The sequence below is a fragment of the Hippocampus zosterae genome, chromosome 20 (assembly GCF_025434085.1).
Source record: "Hippocampus zosterae strain Florida chromosome 20, ASM2543408v3, whole genome shotgun sequence".
Taxonomy (NCBI): domain Eukaryota; kingdom Metazoa; phylum Chordata; class Actinopteri; order Syngnathiformes; family Syngnathidae; genus Hippocampus; species Hippocampus zosterae.
The window spans coordinates 1,229,518-1,249,662 of record NC_067470.1 but is presented as its reverse complement, the minus strand read 5'-3'; the positions used below and the strand labels follow the sequence as shown (position 1 = coordinate 1,249,662).

At 44.3% G+C, this 20,145-nt stretch overlaps 2 protein-coding genes across 4 annotated transcripts; one reads left to right on the top strand and one right to left on the bottom strand.

Annotated features, from left to right (window-relative positions):
- Positions 1-2,521: 2,521 nt before the first annotated feature.
- Positions 2,522-8,875, bottom strand: mtmr6 (myotubularin related protein 6). Its single transcript, XM_052054897.1, has 15 exons — positions 8,639-8,875; positions 7,521-7,652; positions 7,209-7,371; positions 6,915-7,072; positions 6,505-6,633; positions 5,912-6,046; positions 5,659-5,791; positions 5,473-5,582; positions 5,000-5,125; positions 4,868-4,917; positions 4,559-4,652; positions 4,339-4,445; positions 4,009-4,143; positions 3,805-3,931; positions 2,522-3,168 (listed from the first exon to the last, which is right to left on the bottom strand). Exons 1-15 carry the CDS (start codon positions 8,660-8,662, stop codon positions 2,812-2,814), a joined length of 1,980 nt encoding a protein of 659 aa, XP_051910857.1. The 5' UTR covers positions 8,663-8,875; the 3' UTR covers positions 2,522-2,811.
- A 259-nt stretch (positions 8,876-9,134) lies between these two features.
- nup58 (nucleoporin 58) lies at positions 9,135-19,301 on the top strand. 3 transcript variants are annotated; one of them, XM_052054898.1, is made up of 13 exons: positions 9,135-9,556; positions 9,836-9,999; positions 10,229-10,507; positions 10,588-10,756; positions 11,368-11,433; positions 11,514-11,688; positions 11,882-11,961; positions 12,058-12,176; positions 12,266-12,348; positions 12,580-12,781; positions 17,033-17,116; positions 17,527-17,625; positions 18,319-19,301. In XM_052054898.1, the coding sequence occupies exons 1-13, from the start codon at positions 9,477-9,479 to the stop codon at positions 18,486-18,488; spliced, it is 1,770 nt and encodes a 589-aa protein (XP_051910858.1). In that variant the 5' UTR covers positions 9,135-9,476; the 3' UTR covers positions 18,489-19,301. The 3 variants fall into 3 exon arrangements, with proteins under 3 accessions (XP_051910858.1, XP_051910859.1, XP_051910860.1); XM_052054899.1 differs by lacking the exon at positions 17,033-17,116; XM_052054900.1 differs by lacking the exons at positions 17,033-17,116; positions 17,527-17,625.
- The last annotated feature ends 844 nt before the right edge of the window (positions 19,302-20,145 follow it).

Here is a 20,145-nt window from a genome sequence, read left to right as displayed (position 1 = left end):
ATAATAATTTATCCAATTTCAATGTTATTTAAAATAACTGTTATTTAAAATAACATTGAAAGCAATTGACAGCACTTTGCATGCAGTGATGGCTGTTTGAAAATGCTCTATAAATACAGTTGACTTGACCACATTAAAATTTTAACATACACATTCACCCCACCAATCTGTCTCGTAGGGGTCCTTTTTCAGCCCCCTGAGTGAAGCTCAGTAAGAAGTGGGACACTTGGAGGACACTCAGTCTTGTTTTGTGTTTTCTTAACAACCTGTCTGGTCTCTTGTTGGGTTTTTTTTTTGGGGGGGGGGGGTCAACTCTTGAAAGGAATGATAGGAGCTGCTTCAAGTGGCCACAAATTAAGTCGACTATGGTCACTCCCATATCGCCCATTTCTAACTGTGGCCATCTACAAAAATACTCAAAGAAAGAAAAGTCCATCCATGCGTACAGTTAGTGTTGCGCTGGGCAGGAGAATAGGCCCTTTAGTGTTTAGAATCAGCCCCACACATTGATCCCCTTAGGGAGGTGGGGTGCAGGAGGCTCAAGATTAAACAAAGCGGTAATACGTATCCTTCAACAATTGTGTGCGTGCGTGTGTGTGTGTGTGTTTGAATCATGGATTAAACCCACTGCCCTCTTTGTAAGCAAGTGGTGCTAATTGTTTTTAACACAACTCTAAGAGCAATCCCCTACAACACTTTTGCATTCCAAACAGCTATGTATGATTGTGAAAGTGCAGTCATGTTGTTACTCACAGGTGTCAACTGTATCAAAGCCAAAATTAGCCTCTGGTAAAACCTGCCCTATATTGGACAGAATTCCCATCTTCTCTTCCTACTGCACCTTTGTAGGCGCTACAAAGAAAGGAGTCACAGAAGAGACAAAATCTCCAGCGACATTGTAGCGGGTGTGCTGGCTGTGTTTATGTTAAACGTGACTACAATGGTGCCTCCTTGTCCTCAGGAAGGTTCAACCATGCGGCATGACGTGCAGTGCTAGATCTGAATGATTCAGAGCCCACAGAGAAGCTTCTAAATGTTTCATATGAGCACAACTAGGCTAGTAGAGGTTCTGGAGGTTCAACATGGTTGCCATTCCCTCACTGATTTTGCCGGCGACACACTCTAGTCTTGTTTTGCTGCTTCCATTCAAGCAGAAGTCAGGGGGGGTTGTCCGAGACAGATGTCTTTATTGATAGTTGCTGAAGAATGACTCTCTGTATTTGCTTGTTGACACTGACCTGTCTCACAAGTCCCAAGGTCACTTTGTCCCGAGTGTGGCGTGTAACAGTATGAAGGAAAATCACAAAATGCCCTTCTGTCGTCTTTGAAAGATGTCGTTGGCTTCTGCAAGCGCACATTCAATGAAGTATTTAGTGGCTGGGTGAGGGAGTGAAATAAATGAATGTGTTGCGCAGTGCCGAGCTGCCCGGAGCACCATTGGGAAGCGCCTCACAAATAAACCATGACGACTGGTACTTTTAGTTTGAATGGAAGATGGCTGCCAGCATGCCAAGTGTGTTTATCCGGACATCTCTCAGGCTTTGCGATTCGTAATCTGATTGGGGAAGGAAATCTAATTTGGTGACAAATCTGTGAATTGTTTTGCCTCAAGACGTTAGAAGAGCTCTGAAGCACAAAACTCGGTCTAAACCGTCTATAAAAACTTCAGGCTTGAAGTGATGACGTGAAAATTGATTTAATTTTCACTGTGTACACAATCAAAATTGTGCTAGAATGTTCTAAAAAAGAATGTATTGTTCAGTGGCTGATACAGGAAGATACGCTGACCCAATAGGTTTTGGCTGACCTTTGTCAGGTGTTGTTGATCAGATTTGAATACCGGTGACTTCATTTTTTTTGTCTTGACAGTTCATGTGTCATGACAGTGACACTGTGAGCCTGGAGCCTTGAATTTTACATCAATTCTGGAAAATTCGAGGTCCTCACACTGGTGGGATTTTTTTTTCTCCCATTCAATTATATGCATTACTCAACTGCGTACTCCGCTGTACAGCGACCACCAATTGGGGTCAGCCATCACCGGCTATTGTCCTGGCAGACGGAACAGAACAGCATTGGGATTTTTTAGATCAATTCACATTCGTAAGACTGTTTATCTGATCAATGCGAGATGTAAAATAGGATCAAATGATCAACGGTGGCAGCTGTTGACAGCTGAGCCTCTTTGAGCCACAGCTGGTTTGATCCTCAGCCACCAGGAAGAGGGTAGAATAACGAGCAGGGCCAAATATTCCGGTTTGGTGTTATCTCCAATTTTGAGTTAAGATGACACTGGCTGCGAGCCCTCCGTGGGGATGAAAGGACTTGCTTTCCTGTGGGCTTGAATGTTAAAAAAAAAGGGATTAATGTCAATCTGGTTAATGTGACTTTCGTCATCAAATATCAGGACGGCACGCATGTCCTTCATGCATTTTATTTTTGAAATCACTTGTGCTGTCACACATGCACACACACTGAAACACATTGTTAAGACTTGAGGTAAAAAAAAAGAGAAGTCATATTTGACTGCGGATGAATTTATTCTCAATTATTTCTCTCTAGTGCGTCCCAACATTCATTTAAAAAATAAGAAGAAGAAAAAAAAAAGCAAATGCATTTCCATCGGTGCAATATATGACAAGATAATGAAGGTTCTCATCGAGCCTTAGACTATACAGACACAGAAAATGGCCCATTTAGGACCATTTTGTAATCAGCTTGTGATTACACATCAAGAACAAGAGCTTCTCCACTCACTTTTCAGTAAATTGTTACATATCAGCCGTCCTTTCCTGACACTGCATGCATTTCTCAGCAGGTCATGCGTGCCACTCCAAACTCCAGACTGACGGCAGACGGCTCCTCTTTGGCCACATCGCTATTATAGGTCCCTTCCAGTTCGCCGTAACTCTGCTTGCGGCTCTCGGAGCCACTGCTCCCCTCTACCGTCCGCTCGACGTCCGTGCTCTCTGTGGCCTCCTCGCCGACCTCCTCGTGCTTGTCTTCTTCGTTCTGCCGACGGGCTTCCTTGTGATTGATGGGCGCCCCCAAAATGAGGGAGTCGGGGCGCGGCGGGAGCGGTTTGTCAAGTAAGCGGTGATCCCTGGTCGGGGGGGCCACTGGGAGGTTGGCGGCCACGACTGGCGTCACACCGAGCTGGTGGAGTCTCTAACGTGCAGAAGGGGATGGCAAAATTATTCTCTATTGGAACCCCCGCAGTGGTACCATTTTCATTTTTCATTCATTCATTCATCTTCCGAGCCGCTTGATCCTCACTAGGGTCGCGGGGGGTGCTGGAGCCTATCCCAGCTGTCTCCGGGCAGTAGGCGGGGGACACCCTGAATTGGTTGCCAGCCAATCGCAGGGCACACAGAGACGAACAACCATCCACGCTCACACTCACACCTAGGGACAATTTAGAGCGTTCAATCAGCCTGCCACGCATGTTTTTGGAATGTGGGAGGAAACCGGAGCACCCGGAGAAAACCCACGCAGGCCCGGGGAGAACATGCAAACTCCACACAGGGAGGCCGGAGCTGGAATCGAACCCGGTACCTCTGCACTGTGAAGCCCACGTGCTAACCACTGGACTACCGGGCCGCCCATTTTCATTTTTTTTCTGGAAAAATATACTTTAAAAAGACCAGCAACACTTTGGCGTTCAAATTCGAATGTCATTCATACACAGACGTCCTGCAATACCGATAAGGCACCACAAGGTGACAGAATCACAATGCAAATCCATTCTGACTGCCACTGTGTGTCGAGCGTTCATTCAAGCAGTGTTCGTGTGTGTTCACGTACACTCTCCAGTGCTTGGAGCTTGCTCTCTGCCTGGCGACTATTCTCCCGCCCAGTGAGAATGGCCTTCAGGATGGACTGCCGTGGGTGCATGGAGCGATCAAACTGGTGGTACATGTTTCTCCAAAACCTTGCACACACAGACACATATGAAAATCAAATTGCCGGTAAGGCGGCAGAGAAAAGTGCACAGAAGGTGGTCCCAACTTGAAATGGTAGGGCAAGGTGGAGGGCTCCAAAACGGGGTGCGTTTCAGCGTACGCGGGACTGTAGAATGGATTCAAGTAGTTCTGTTTTTCGCTCATTAGATGCGCCCACAATGAATGGGTCCGCTCTCTGAGTCTGGCACACAAAAACACAAGGCTCATTACGATGCACTGCAAGGCATTTTTCAAGCTCAGGATTTACACTAATATGAAACTTTAAGAGGTGTTTTCGTTTTTTTTTAATATTCTGTGCACTATTATGTAGGTGTAATATCACTATTTGGCCTGTAGGGGAAATTCTAAGAGCATTAGTTCTACATCGTGCACTCACTGCAGCTCTTCTCTCTGCCTTTGGTTGTTGCCGAGGAAATTTCCGTACTGACATGAATGGACATGCTCGTGGATCTGCAGCAGAAACCATTCGCTGAACTCAAATGCCTGCAGAAAAAAAGGGAAAAAAACCCCAAGACCATAAAAACAAACTTGCAAGTCAGATGTGGATAGAATGTCACAGTAACAGTGTCTTGCATGCAGAACACATCGACACACACCTGAGGGAACTGCTCAGATAGCTGCCAGACACACTCCAGGAACTGGGTGAAGATAGGAGACACTTCCTTTGGGTCTCCATCCAATTGGTCACACCTAAAAGTTACAAATAAGTTGATGTTTTAGTTTAATTGTACGTTAAGTTCTCTCAGAAATGACAAATGTAATAACGCTGTCATTTCAAAATAAATGCTGCCTGTACAGTTGATAGCAGTTTTAATTTGAGTGTGGAACGCAATCACTTGGAATAATTTCCTATGGGTAAAATGAGGTCACTGTCAATGTACGTTGAAGTGGAGCGCACAATTTACCTATCTGCAAACTTGTGGCCAAAGGAGATCCAGTCTTTCTCGATCAGCACCTAAAAGACAAAAATGACCAAAGCAAGGTGAGGACGAGCTAAGTGGGGAAACAAGAAGATCCAAGAAGTATGAGAGTGATACCATGAAACCCTTGATGGTGCGGTAGTAGGGGTCCATGAGCAGAGCCCCCAGGGAGCAGACCTGCGCTGTTCGGTCCCATCCGTCGGAACAATGAACCAACACGCTAGCTCCTTCCCGGGTCACCGCCTAGAGGTCAGATCACGCGACAAGCGAGTGATTGACTACTACCTCAAAAAGGTTTGTACAGTTATTGCTTGGAGATGCAAAAAGATGCTGACCAATCACTTTCTATTAGACAAGGCTATGGTCTGACTAAATGAAGGTCACCCCTCCCATCAAACGAGTTTCTCAGCAGCCATAATGACACCAAACAAGCAACAACACTGGCACAGTACGTCAGCCCGGGCTGATCATTATTGATTGTCAGTTTTGTTTTGATGTAGTGGCATGTTTAAAGCTTCGCTTGGTGTGTTGACGTGCCACGACAACTAAAATTCAGATTCTAAGAATGAAACGTTAGTTTTGACATTTACCTTAGCCAGGAAGATCGCTGCATCCACCACAGCCTTGATATGCCTCAACCAGCCGCAGCTCTCCAGTCCTACCAGGTAGTCACTCATGGAGAGGGACCGAGCTCCAATCACTACGGGTCACAAGCAAAAGTTAATGTCGGCTGGCGAACAAATCAACTCTGAATGCTTAAAGCAGCCGTGTTGGACCTTCCAGCAGCTTTTGCAGGCTGCTCCTCATCACGTGGATGTTCTCAATGCCCACAAACTGGAAGCGAATGTTGGAGTAGTTGTCCTCATTCTCGTAGCCTTTGCCCGCCGCTCGGTTGGCGAGCGCATTTAGCTGCAAGAGATAAAGAGGCACCGGTGTTTAAAGGGCACACATTGTGCAAAATGTACAAGTGTCATGCAGCGAAACCAGGGTCTTCTTTTTTTGATGAAATATTCGGGGTTAGCATCTTACTTTTGGTCTCGTGTCCATGACGTAAACAAACCGGCTGTTGTGGTTGGCCTTGCTGATGGCCTGCAGCATGCTCTCATCTTCTAAACAGCGTGCACTGAAGCCAGAGAGAGGCTGGCTGCACCGGCAAACTGCAGCCTGTCATGATGCACACACAACATCCATTGGAACCAAGAACAACAGTTGATGAGGGGGGAAAAAAAACAACAACAAAGAGGAACCTGCGATGGCGTGGGAAAATGTGTAACTGCAGCCACCGGAAACATAATTTGTGTGGTAAGAAGCTTACGTGATATGACTTGGAATTTTTGAGTGGCAGTTACATATCCAATGTTTCAATGCTGTGCACCTAGCGGTGATTAAAATAGGTAAAACTATTTGCTTAAGGTTTGCTGCTTATAAAAAAACCATACATGTGGCATTATCAATATCGTTTAATACAAACCGGTTTGGAACCTACTGCGACAGACTGATCAGTACAACACAACCACTTTAATTAATTCACCCTCAAGCAAATACTGTACACGCATTAAGTTTGCCACGCTGAAGCTAACAAACAGAGCATGAAGCTCGAGGCGCCGTGGCGAATGATGTACCTTCTTCTCTTGGTAGAAGTAAGTCAGGACTGGAAAGCGTCCTTTGCTCCTGAACTTGGAACTGCCCACGATAATGGGCTTACTGGCCGTGATGGGGACGTACAGGTCACGTGGATATGTCTCACAAATCTGAAAAGAAAGGCACGCAAACGCACTTCTCACTACTCTGTAGCAAAGCAAACAATGTGGCTAGGTGGAAAAGCGGATTTGATGTCATTTTGGACGAGAATGCTGCTTTTTACAGTGACTGCTGTGCAGAAGCTCTACCGCCCCCTTTTGGACCAAATGTGTAACACCCTGAATGGTATGTTCCCTGGGTATTCAAATTATATTAAAAATACCCTTATCTATTACAAAGTAGTTGTCCCAGTGTACTCTACGTGACATTTTGGGGGCAGGACGTCACGGACCTTGTAGTCTCTGTTGACGTCGGTGAGTTGCCATTGGTCGCAGGGAACACCCATCCTCTCAAACTCTGCGCCCAAGTCAATGAGCTGCCACCCTTCTTCACGCTGCTGGTCATTCTGTTTGGGATTGTAGGAGAATGCGTAGAGCTCCTCGTACGACTCTGCGCACAAGGAAGGAAATTGTCAACACAGGCCCCGAACCTGTAAAGACTCCATTCTATACATATGAGTGTGTATAGATGTCCACGGGAAAGAGAAGGCGGGGCCAACGGATCGGGCGGACAGAGTGAAACCCACCAGGCCGCAGAAGGCGCAAAAGCGAGCTGTAGACATCGTGGCAGTCGCGTTCTCTCTGCACCACAAAGTGAACCACTCTGAAGTTACGGCACTGAATGACCAGTGGACAGCCCGAGGTGGTGAGCGAGAGCTTCTCCACGGATGCGATGTGGTGATGCAAAATCTGCAGAGGGGGAAGTGGAGGACGAGAAACACCTGGCTTGGTAAACACATACATGCATTGCGCCGTTGCTGCACATGACAAATTCGTCCATCGACAAAAAGGTGACAACTTAACTGCATTGGATATCCAAAACATTGGGATCCACTCACCCAAACCTCTTGTGCGGCAGATGTTGAGTTGTTCGAGCTGCTCTCCACAAAGATGAGGTGCGTTGCTGTGAGGTACAGTGTGCCGCTGGTGGATTTGTTGCTGAAGCGATCCACCAGACGCACCTGCTCCACCTGCAAGCGTTCACACACACACACACACACACATGGGATTTATATGCAACACTATTCCCCTTTAAACTGACAGTTTTTATAGCGAGCTGCTCTCTGTGGCCAAAATCTTCTTGTTCTTTTGCCTGCTGTCACTGCAAACAGTCCACATTGCTGACTTTTGTGATTTTTAGTGACTCAGACATTCTTCCTCCGTTTCCTTTTTCCTGTCCTCGTCTCAACACTAATGAGAGCAGCTATGCTCAATGCAGGAAGTCAATAGCTCAGCATATGAGTGTAGGGAGGTAATGGTGGTAATTATTTTTCTTAAAAACAACGATGCTAGTCTTTTTTTCTGATGCACGTGACTTGTTTATTATAGCAGTAAACGGGCAGGGATAATATGTTTGTTCCTAAAGAATAATTACATCTATCAGCGGATCTTTTGCAGTCACACAAATCACTTTAAACCATGAACAGCGCCACTTGGTCTCTTCTCTATCGGTTGCATTCAACCTGATCTCCCTTAAGTAATTTGGCCTGAGGTGACGGCCTTTGACAATCCAATTGTGTGCCAGTGCTTTTTGGGGGCTGCATCTCTAATGTAAACGGAATTGCTATAATATACTTGATGCTTATTACGAGGCCTTAAAGAGAACACATAAACATTCATATAACTGATGCAGACACTTGGTCTCTGCAGAAATGCAACGCCTTCCAATGCGATTCTTAAATCAGCTTGCATTGACAGCTCCGTTTGGTCGATAAATGAGGGTGTGACAATTCAAAGAGTACAGACGAAGTGGTGCAAGGTGAAACAAAACAGCTCAGATGCTAGTCACGTCAAAACTGAGCCAAGCTGGCCACGCCTGCATGAACGATACCATATCATAAGCATTTCGAGAGCACTATATGAAACGAAGCAAGACGTTTTGTTTTCAAAGATCATGTGAGGCCGCGCTGCTCTCTTGCGTTCCGTCCGCTGCAATTAGCTAGAAAATGTTAGCTACCTTCGGGGTTCGGATATGCTCCATGTCTCCAGATCGTAACAGCTGTCAGCGAATTCAGAGTTCACGCAACGCTTTCCACATATAGCTCGATCATTGATAAAATCGTGTACAATTTTTGCTCAACAAAAAGAGAGTACGATGTCAAATGCATTCAGTCTGTTTATTGTCAATTACTTTTCTCCGGCATCCGCATAAAGCGCTGGAAAAGCACGCCCATGCCAAAGGTGCATGGCTTTTCAAAAGAAGAGCTAAGTGGAACTGTCAAATAAAATCAAAGGGAAATAAACCCCCACATCAAACACATGATTGTAGCAAAAATTATATAAAATATAAGGCGTGTACTGTAACCGTAATGTAACCTGAAATGTATCCTTCCATATTTAGTAAAACATTATTTCGAAATTGAACTCTTACATGTTTTACCTCACATCACAAGCTTGTACGACACGTCACGCGAGTGTGACAACGGAATTGTGGGTAATGTCGTTGACCACCATTCTACCCAAAATGCAACAGCGTTTGCTTAGCAGCAGGCGGGGAATAGGAAAATTTGCACCATGCGCGCATACGTCCTTCGATATTGGTCACTTTTCGATGTTTAAACGGAATACACTTGGCTCAGACATACAGCGAAAAACAACTTACTGCAGTGGCGTTGTTTGAGAGTCATGTTGTGTGGAAAAAAATATATTTTAAAGTTAAAGTAGTTCTGCTCTGGCCCACACGCGGGCATTTCTGCGAAGCTAACTGCCGCGATGCTGTGTTGCTCGTCGCCGCTCTGCTAATGTGGCTAAAGCACATCAATTTGGACTTGAAGGTGTTTAATGATTAAACTACAATGTCTGGATTTAACTTCGGGACGGGAACACTCGGTTCCACCAACGCTGGAGGAGGGTTTGCATTTGGAGCAGCAACCAGGTATTTGAAACGAATACGACTTAGCTAACATTAGCTTAGCGTGTGTAGACAACAGTGGCTCAACTTGTTAAATTCACCTTCCAAAATATTATCCGCACCGCTGACACTACTGGCGATGACCCATATTACGAGGGACGTTTACGAGTGTGACGTCATTGTGCGGTATTTGCTTTTGACTAATAACACAATTTGTTCTGACAACGTCTATCCCCTGTTAGTAAATTATGTAATGATTCGTCAGCTGACAACTGAAGAGCTTTTCCCCCACTTTGCTTTAAGTGCGCCTGCGGCCAGTACTGGTGGCTTCTCGTTTGGTAATGCATTGGGTGCTGCCGCTGCCACCCCTGCCACGACCGCCAGCACCACCCCATCCCTCGGTCTAGGAGGAAGTCTCTTTGGTCAGAAAGCTCCTGGGGGGTTTTCATTCAACACGCCTGCTGCAGGTAAGTCACACCACAGCAACCCACTTTATTAGCTGTGCCGTGCATCGGTCTCGTTGTTGCACGTAGTCATTCCTTTTGTATTGTTACAATGTAAGACTCTAATAATATCCATAGATCCCGTGGGATGTTTTGGTCTTAAAATGTTGCTGCAGTGTATTCTGCCCCATTTAACAAATCCATTATTCCCTAAGTCACAATATTCTAAATGCTGATTCTTGCCTGTGTCCAGGGGCCCCAGCTTCGACAACGGCCGCAAGTGGCTTCAGCCTAGCCTTCAACAAACCCACTGGCTCAGCTGCGCCGTTCTCCCTCACTGCTGCTACCACCAGCTCCGCGTCTGCCCCCACTGGGGCAGGTTTAACATTCGGCTCTGTCCTGACGTCGACGGCGCCACAGCAGCCCGCGGCGACAGGCTTCGCACTCGGCCTCGGCAGCACCACAACCACGGCAGCTGTCGCAACGGTTCCATCGCTGGGCGGGGGTCTTTTTTCCAGTACGGTGGCTACAGGTGAGCAAACTTATAAGGTGACAAAACATACACGTGATTCATGAGGTTACATCAGCACGTCTGTTCACTGTATATTTCAGGTTTGGGTCAGTCCACTCTTGGTGGAGGAGGGGGGTTAACATTAAGTTCTTTGTTAAGCACTTCAACAGCAGCGACGGCAGCCCCGGCTCCCAGTATTGGCTTGGGTGGGGTTGACTTTAGTGCCTCCTCTGAGAAAAAGAGTGACACCTCATCTGGAGCCAACGCCCAGTAAGTAATGCTGACCAGTTCACAAACTGTATTCCTTCCACTGCCTCTGTTATAATTAGGGATGTCCTGATCACACATTTTTGGCACCCAAGTCAGAGTCCAAGTCTTTGGTTTTAAGGATCTGCTGAAAGTTCTTTTTTTGCGGTCCTAGTAGTTCTTTGTCAAGTGGTGTCTGTCATATTAAACCTTTGAGTGACCTGTAGAAGATGAGTGAGACTATCGATATATTTAAAACATCTACTCCCCATCCACACTTGAGACATTATGAGGCAAACTTGCCACATTTCACTGCGCATGGAATGTGACTAATTGGAAATTAGGGGGTGTGGTCATTTTGTGCCAGGGGTTTAGACATGAATGACTGCGTGTTGAGGTATTTTGAACTTTCGCCGTTATTCAAGCTGTACACCGACTATTTTACATTGTGGCAACATTCAAATTCTAGTGCTGACCCATGAAGATGTATTTGCAGAAATGTGAGGGTGTACTTTTGTTTTGTGAGCTGCTATACCAAACACCTGATACCTCAGGATGCCCCGCAATGGATACAGTTAATTTGCCCCTGTGTCTTTGTCATAACGAATACTAAATTGTCTTTCTCCTCATATAAGGGACAGTAAAGCCTTAAAGGATGAGAACCTGCCTCCAGTCATTTGCCAAGACGTCGAGAATTTCCAGTAAGTATGAATCAAAATTCCATCCACTGTGCTTTGAAATTGTGCTTTCATTTTTGTATTTATTTTTTTCCCTTCTCCAGAAAGTTTGTCAAAGAGCAGAAACAGGTTCAGGAGGACATCAGCCGAATGACGTCAAAGGCAATCTCCAAAGTCCAGGATGACATTAAGACCCTCAAGCAGCTTCTCTCTGTCAATGCGAGTGGCCTGCAGCGTCAAGCTCTGGCCATTGACAAGCTCAAACTGGAGACTGCACAGGTAGCCACGGACACGCGTAACTTTTTCCGCTTGATGTCAGATGCACTCTGACTAGTACTAGTATTTAGTCGTCGTATTTTAGACTGAGCAAGCTGTTGAATGATACACGCACTAAAAGGGGGTCTTTCTGTGTCCTGAAATGTCAAATGCCAATCCTTGATCTTAACCTAGAATACGTCCTTTCTCAATGAAGGAGCTGAAAAATGCCGACATAGCACTGCGTACGCAAAAGACGCCCCCTGGACTTCAGCATGAAAACACTGCACCTTCGGAGTAAGTAACCGAGCACAACCTCCTTTGGAGCTCATATATGGACAAAAGAAAAATAGGTTTTGTTGAAATTTTACTTGTTTCTTTGTTTTTTTTAAGTTATTTCCGCTGCCTGGTAGAGCAGTTTGAGGTGCAACTTCAGCAGTACCGACAGCAGATCGAAGAGCTGGAGAACCACCTGACCACACAGAGCAGTGGCTCTCACATCACCCCTCAGGGTCAGAGGCCTTCAAACTCGCAAACTGTATCGTCTTTTTTTTTTTTTTTTTTAATTCTCTAAACACTTTTTGAAAAATCCGGTTCCCAGACCTGACCCTGGCCATGCAGAAGTTGTACCTGACGTTTGTCGCCCAGGCTGCGCAGCTCCAATCTGTCCATGAGAACGTAAAGGTCAGCACAAACTCTACGAAATGACCGATTTGCACTCAAATGTCTCAATGCAAACATATCATAGATGCAAAGAATTATCTGATCTAAGTAAGGTATTCTTTCATATGTGTGATACTTTTGTTCAGATTCCAAGAAGGTCATTTTTCTTTTTGGAGCACCATCGAACATAGGTTTTGTCCATCATAATCAATGTCTGCCGTATTTTTTTTTTTCTTTTGTCTTGTATTTTAGATCTTGAAGCACCAGTACCTCTCCTACCGCCGAGCCTTTTTGGAGGACTCGACCGACGTCTTTGAGTCCAAGCGGGCGTCGAACAGGAAGTGGCAGAGCACGCCGCGCGTCACCACGGGTCCGGCCCCATTCTCGAGCGTGCCAAATGCTGCAGCGGTGGCCATGGCGGCCACACTGACCCAGCAACAGCAGCCAACTACAGGTCTGACTGCCTACAAGTTTTAGAATGTTCGGAAGGTTGGAAAGAACACCGTTTATTTAATTGCTAGATACTCACATTGGTATAGGAAGGAAGGATGACAACCGCAAGAAATAAAATGCTGGTTGCAGAGATGTATATGCCTGTATACTTGTAGGGGGAAAAAAGTTTCTTGTTGACTGGAAATAGTTTTCTGCCTTACTGTCACGTCTCTGCCGCCTCACTTTATGGGCTGGATTCATTTGATTTCTCTAATGCGCCTTACTGTACAAAAGCAGAGGATATATTATTGATGGTTTCACTGGAAACTGTTGCGACATTGACAAAGCCAAAATAATAATTAGGGTTGCTCCGATCGGGCTTTTATGTTGCCTCGCCTGCCGCCGATTCTCCTTGAGTGAAATCGGCCGATACCGATCACGGGGATTAGCTGCACGTTTTTTTCCATTTTACAGCCGCTCACTAACAAATATAGAAAGTCGAGGGATGCGTAAGATTCCTTGGCCGATCGATCGGAGCGCTTCTAATACTTGCAATGTCACACACATGGCAAAGAATATAAATATTGAACAGATAATTCCTCGATGTTCTATGCTTTAATTGAGCCCACCCAAATCAGTGTTATTATTATTGTTACTATGAATATTATTACTAGGAATTTGCTGTGTGATCTCAGTATTTGGCTTGTTGACTAACATATTAACAAGTGAATATGGATGTAAAATCCACAGTGTGGCAGCTGCTTAAGTTGAAGTATCTCTAAGTCTGTGTTGTGACTGACCACAAGACTAATTTTTTAAAAAGCTCTCGATTGTTTCTAGGTGGAACCGGTAGGATCTATTTTTTTAGATAGTGGCATAGAAAAAAATATGGTCGTTCTAAAACATGTCTCTTCTGTTTTACGGGGTCTGGCCAAAATTCTTTTTAACACTAATTATGGTGTTGTTTAAAACAAGCAAGGTCAGTTTATTAGCGTCACGCCATGTTTGTCATTCCACTGTGCACTAAATTACCCCCCCTCATAAATCACCTTGGGATATGATGCAAACCAGTAACAATGTCCAGCATACATAATTTTACTGGTAGTAAACACCAAGTGGCTCTTGTCATGCTCAGATGCACGCACAATAACCCAATACTAATGTAATCATACACTCTTGGCGTATACGTTTCTACACGCTCTTCCACTTTCAGTTTGTTTACTGTGACATCGGGGGACATCCCAGTTTGTTTCTGACTTGATTGTGAATAAAACTCCAACCGAAGACTCCGCAATCACATTGCACTTAGGAGGGTTTGGAAAGGCAGTGGCAGTCTTCGTTCGTCGGTCCGACACTCAAATCGAATCTGGTTGCGGACAAAGCGAGCATACGCCAGTGAAAAATGCTCTGGTTTGACCACAATCAAACTCGTGACTCCGATCATGAGTGACGTTTGTGCTTTCAATGTCTCTTTCTGCACCTTTAGCACTCGGAGCTCTGCGTTTTCTCATGTGTGAAATATCGGAACTCATTTCTCTCTGCGGAGGGGTAGAAGCAACAAAATCCAGTCACAAATCAGTGATTGCATCCGTGAATTTGTAGATATCGAAAGAATTTTATTAATTACACATCTTTATTTATTTTGCTGAGAAAACAGAAATGTTCTTGGAGCTTACTGCATCTAACCTAAAAAGCAGTCGGATGCAAACACACTTAATGGCTGACAATGGCAATGAGCCGTGATGTAATTTTAATTTATTTAACCGATATATTTGGGTAGCAACGACAATATAACAGTGCCACCGTTGTCACACATCTCGTGTCGGTGTGAAAGCAGAATTACAGTATTGTACATGACTGACTTATTCGTCTTGTGGGGGACATTCGGGGCCGTGAATATTGGGACGTGAAAAGAAAGATATGAAGACTTAAGAGTGAAAGTTTGATTTTTCATTCATTCGTCACATAACTTTTGGTCCTTTTGAAAAGCAGATGATGCACGGTTGTAAGTCCAACCCACCGTTTGGCTGAGTTGAAGGCAAAATAAATCCCCTCAAATAAAAGCTGAAAGTCTGCAGCAGTTAAAGGACCTCGCGTACATTTCATTTCAAATAATTGAGAATTGTTGACGTGCCCATATTTCTGCTCCCGAGTGTATCGCCCCCTTTGTTGGGTTCTGTGGAACAGGCAAAGGAGGGTCAGGCCTCTGATACCCCAACTTTGCGCTGTGCGTGCGTGTGATGCCATTGTTGTGATGTCAGGGTTCTTCTTCATCCCTGAAGTCGGCAAACGTGTAATTGCCCCAAAAGCAATATTCCACTTCACTTGAGCATTTCCTGGAGAGCAGCATGAGTTGTCATATAAGAGTCTGTCATTGATAGACCTTTGGTTGGGTTTTAGGGGCACTCAGTATTGATGGACTCGTGTTGACATGATGCGAGATGACAACATGGTGGACAGACAAGGATATTTGACACGTGGATTGTGTTTTTCTTTTTTTTTTTTAAATTGTGTGATGCCACATGGTGCTGGCCCAAAGCTGCTTTCCATTTGTGCCACTGCGCAGAAAAGTCAAATGTGCCAAACGACTCAGGACTTGCAAGTGAAAGCCACTTGCTTGGCTAAATTGTGAAATGTCGATGTTCTACCATTTCTCCGAACCTGCTTGAAATTGAGAGAAGTCTAGGTGGTGACCTATTGAAACGTCACACCCCATAATGTTTGCACGCGGTGCAGTGTCTTCATTCTAAATTGAAGTGGTTGATCATTTTTTACATTCTCCTCAAATCACTGTTTTGAATGTTTTGAAACTTGGAATTAATGTTATTGCTGTGATGGCATTCGGAGGAGTTAGGACTTGTGTTCTGACACAAATCTTTTTTTTTTTTAATTATTATTTTGTAATAATGTGTTTCTTTTAAAAAACGTCTTCCACAACTGGCTTGACACTTACACTGGTCCTATTAGTGGTCACACTGTTTGGTACTTGAAGTCAATCGTTAGTCCATCTGTCTCTCTCTGCTTCCGTTTATATGAAGATATATATTTAGTCTTTTTTTTTTTCTATTTATTGAACTGCCCTTCACCTCTACGTGGCTTCCTAGAGGCCCACGTCAAGAACTGTTGAGCTCTTGACACATTTTAAGACGGATGAATGTGCACGAGATACTCACTATGTAGGCACGAAAACGTGTGAGAGAACACGAGTAAAGATCAATCTTATTTAGTTGTAACAGCTGCTGGTTAGATCACCTGTCACTAAATTTCCACTCCAACTTGTCGCCGACTCGTGTTTTTTCGACGTTTACAGTGACTGAGAGCCCTGAAATGCCACATCTTTGTGTCTTATTTCACACTTCAGCGCTTTGACTTGTATTTAAACATATTTAACCAATGCCTGTTGATACCGTATAATTACTACACAATATGGTGTGCCTTTTAAACTCGATTCAGTAATGGTGTGATTTTTTTTTTTCTTCTTCACAGAAGCTAGTTCATTCACTCTGAAATCTTGACTCTTTGCAAACTTGTCAAATGCAGTAGCAGCTAGTAACCCACGACTACCATTTATGTTCGAAACGTGTTTGTTTCTGTAAATTGAGTTGCATATCAAATTGACAATAAAACGTTTTCTTAAAACAAAGAAATGGTTGTCCTTGTTTATTTTCAGCTGAAGCTAATTTTTTTGTGCTGGCATTGAGAGAAGCAAAGACAAGTTTTGGAGTGAAAGAACTAGCCCCCCTGCCCCTCCTTTTTTTTTCCAGATAGTCAACAAAAGATTGTTACTTTTGTCAACAACTTCAAACAGCAGTGAAACTTCCAAAGTAATGCCACCACAGTAGTAACGGTCTGACCTCAGTGTAGGATCAATCAAATCTCGATTACCTGCGAATCAATTTGCTGTCAGCCTAATGGTTCATGTCAATCTCCAGAGAGGCTTGCGACTGTTTCCAATCCATGACACGCATGCAGGGCGGTTTTTAGTTGTAGTCGATTGCCATGTCCACAACATCTCTATCATCATGCCAATGCGAGGTTTCATGATGGAGAATAAATGGACTTTACCTTGTTGGGAGAGTTAGTATTTCGCTTTTGATTCAACTTTGGAGGTTCCACTGTGTATATGTCATGCAAGCTGCACCCTTAAAAAAGCCACCTTTTGAATTGGATACATTGAACATAAGAGGAGTGATGTCATAGTATTTTAAATAGGGGAAGACGCTGTGTCAGAGGAAGCTTTAAAAGGAGTAAAGCATCTCTCCGTGTGCCACAGGGAACCAGCCACCCTTGGGAGGAGGGTTCGGCAACCCCTTTGCCACAGCAGTGGGCACTAGTATGGGCTCGACCACTTTGGGAGGTATTACCTAAGCTTTTTTTTTTCTCCCCCACTCCAAGTTTAATAGCAACGGTGAGGTTGCAGTGTTGAGTCTGAGCGTGGCTACTCACTTTCGCATTCGTATCTGGCATAAGTGCGTTCACACCACCAGAAAGCCGCTCCTGTTTTTATGCGGCTTTGGACTGTCCGCTATTCTGAAAGCATACTCCATACAATTACAAACAAACGCAAACCACGAACCGAAATTGGAAAGTGGTCTGAACGCACACCAAGCGGCGGAGTCTGTTGAAATTCCCTTTTTTCTCCCTTTGGCCCTCGCTTTGCCATGCCTGTGCGCTTTCGATGCAGCCCGTGCTAGCTTGTGCAGGCTCACCCAAGTCAAAGCTGTGCGCCGGGGTTTGACTGACTTCCGTTGTCTGACTCTCCCACAGGTTTTGGTGCAGGGCCAGGATTTGGTGGGGTGGGGACTGGGGGTTCTTCTTTTGCCTTCGCCGCCACCACTAAGCCCACAGGAGGCAGTCTGAGTGCAGGTACATGTGGACTGTAACTCCTCACGCATGATTCGCGAGCATGAATGACACAGGCTGTGTGGTTCTCTTGTGGAGGGCGGCGTGTGTGTGTGTGTCTGTGTGTGTGTGTGTGATTGTTTGTTTCCCTCTCAATTCTGGATCACTGCAATTCATTGAATTGAACAACACCAACATTGGTTTACAGCACAATGCCACCTGTTACGTTAAAAATAACTACCGTAATACGAGTATTTGTGGATAGCAGCCGAATTGCCTCTGAATTGCATGACGTGTTTAAAAAAAATACATTCGACCTCACACAACCGCTTGGTGTGCGGTCCACAAAGAAACATGCCCCTTGCCTTGTTGGCACAGAGCATTTAGTCAGACTGATTTACCTAAATGTGATTTTGATACAAATGATCACAACAGTACAATCTGCTAAAACTCTTAACGCCTTGTTTTACAGTACATGATGTACACAAAATTGTTGTGAACCTAGTGCAAAATCTGACAGTGGTCACCAAAATAACTTGAAACCGACCAAAGTGATGACACTGTACTTGCTGTGACCCATGGAGTAGGCTTGGTTATGTTCTCCAGCTGCTTTGCTGCATCGGGCCACCAGGGTGTCTTGAATCTGCAGCGTACGATGAAATCACAACCCTTTTTTTTCTCTCTCCAATTCTTTGCATTTGCTCTTTGCTTTTCCAGGTTTTGGTGGGACCAACACCTCAGGCTTTAACTTCAGCAACCCTGGTATCAACCCCTCGGCCGGACTGACCTTTGGCGTGTCCAACGCGCCTGCTGCCGGCTTCGGCACCGGGGCGCCTCTGCTGCAGCTCAAAAAGCCACCCGCCGGCAATAAACGGGGCAAAAGATAGAAGCAAAGCAAGACCCACGGAAGCTTGTGATTGAGCAGTTGTCAACTTTGGACTTTGTAGCTTTTTTCTTTTTTATGCCCGATTTCCCAAGCTGTGTTTTAGCACTGGAAATTGGCCTAGAAGAATCCCGAGCCATTATTGTCCACCAAAATGGAATGGAAGGAGGCCTTCCATTCCATTTATATTTTAACTTTGATGTTTTGTCTGATAGAATCACTCATACAAGGACAATAATAATGACACAATTTTTATTATAAAGCCCCATTCATGATCTTGGACCAAATCCATTCTAGGCATTTAATGAAATGTTAAACAGGAATTACCACATTGCTTTTGGGAAGATCACTTTGGCATTCTGAGTTTGGCTAATTTTCATCAAGCTCAGCTAATGTTGGCCAAAGTTCCATCCAGAGAGTTGAATTAGGTTTAAGAGAAAGAGTCCAGCGAGACATACTTTTATTTTTGTAACAGTAGGTAAGATAAAAAGTGAAAAGCATCCTGATAGTCACTCAATCTTGATAACGTTTTTTTTTCGCTTAAGTATTTGTAATTTCAATGAACGAGACTTGCTATGTATTTCAAGATAATTAAAATCTTAAGACATGCGCTGTGCAGAGTTCTCATGCAAAACCTTTGTCCTATGACTGCTAATGTGCATGTGTACAGTTGAAAATTATTTTCTGTTCAAGTTTTTTCCTTCTTTTTTTTTGTCGCTGTCCAAGTCCATTGTTACTGGTTGTTGTAGTTCTATTTTCAAATGACTGTATGACTATTTTCAAGAACTTATTTCATAATAAAAAAAATAATTCTGAATATTTTGCATATTTGCGGCATCACTTAAATAAATGTTAAGAATTATTTGTGTGCGTGTGTACACACACAAACACATATATACTATTAATATATAAATTGGGTACATTTTTTGTAATGTTTCAATGAGTCCGTTCTGAGTGGACGCAGTGCTCACCATAGCAGGAAGGGGGCGGTGTTGTGCTGAAGAGCTGATAAGCGCCTCTAAAGAAGAGGACCGCGCTGCCCGTCGCTAGGCAACCATGCGGCAAATGACTTGTCTGGCCCAGAGGAAACTAGTTCAAAGATTTAAGAAGGTTATATTTTCTTGTCGAGGTTTCTTGATCACTAATAGCCCAGGTAAGAGATCTGTTCCTCCATTTAGCAAATTGAAACGTTTAGTTATCATGTAAGTCCTTGTTTTGATTGCTTTGTTTTGCGCTACAATGCTTTAGGTTCACAGTACAGCCTGAGTATGAGCACCTACCATTAAGGACCCACTGTACTTTCAAGTGCGTTGTCTTTGTTTCGTTCAAGAGTTAAACTCGTGGTCTTTAAAATGCAAATAGTAGGCATGATACTTTACCCAACGAATTACTTTTCAAAGTCGTTGAATACTTGTTTTATGTTGTCTTGAGAGGGAAGAAATTTCATCTGAGCTGGCACATTTGACAATAAAGTTGTACTTGACTTAAGTGTGTTATGCCAGCTGCTTCTTACCAATCATCAGGGATAATTAAGATGAGCAAACGTGTACATGACATCACCGACGAAGTGTTGCATATCAAGGTGCTCGTAATATTGATCAAAAGTATTTCGTTACGAAACGAGACGGCCACCCGTTTTTGGACTCAGGCGTTTTCTTTTT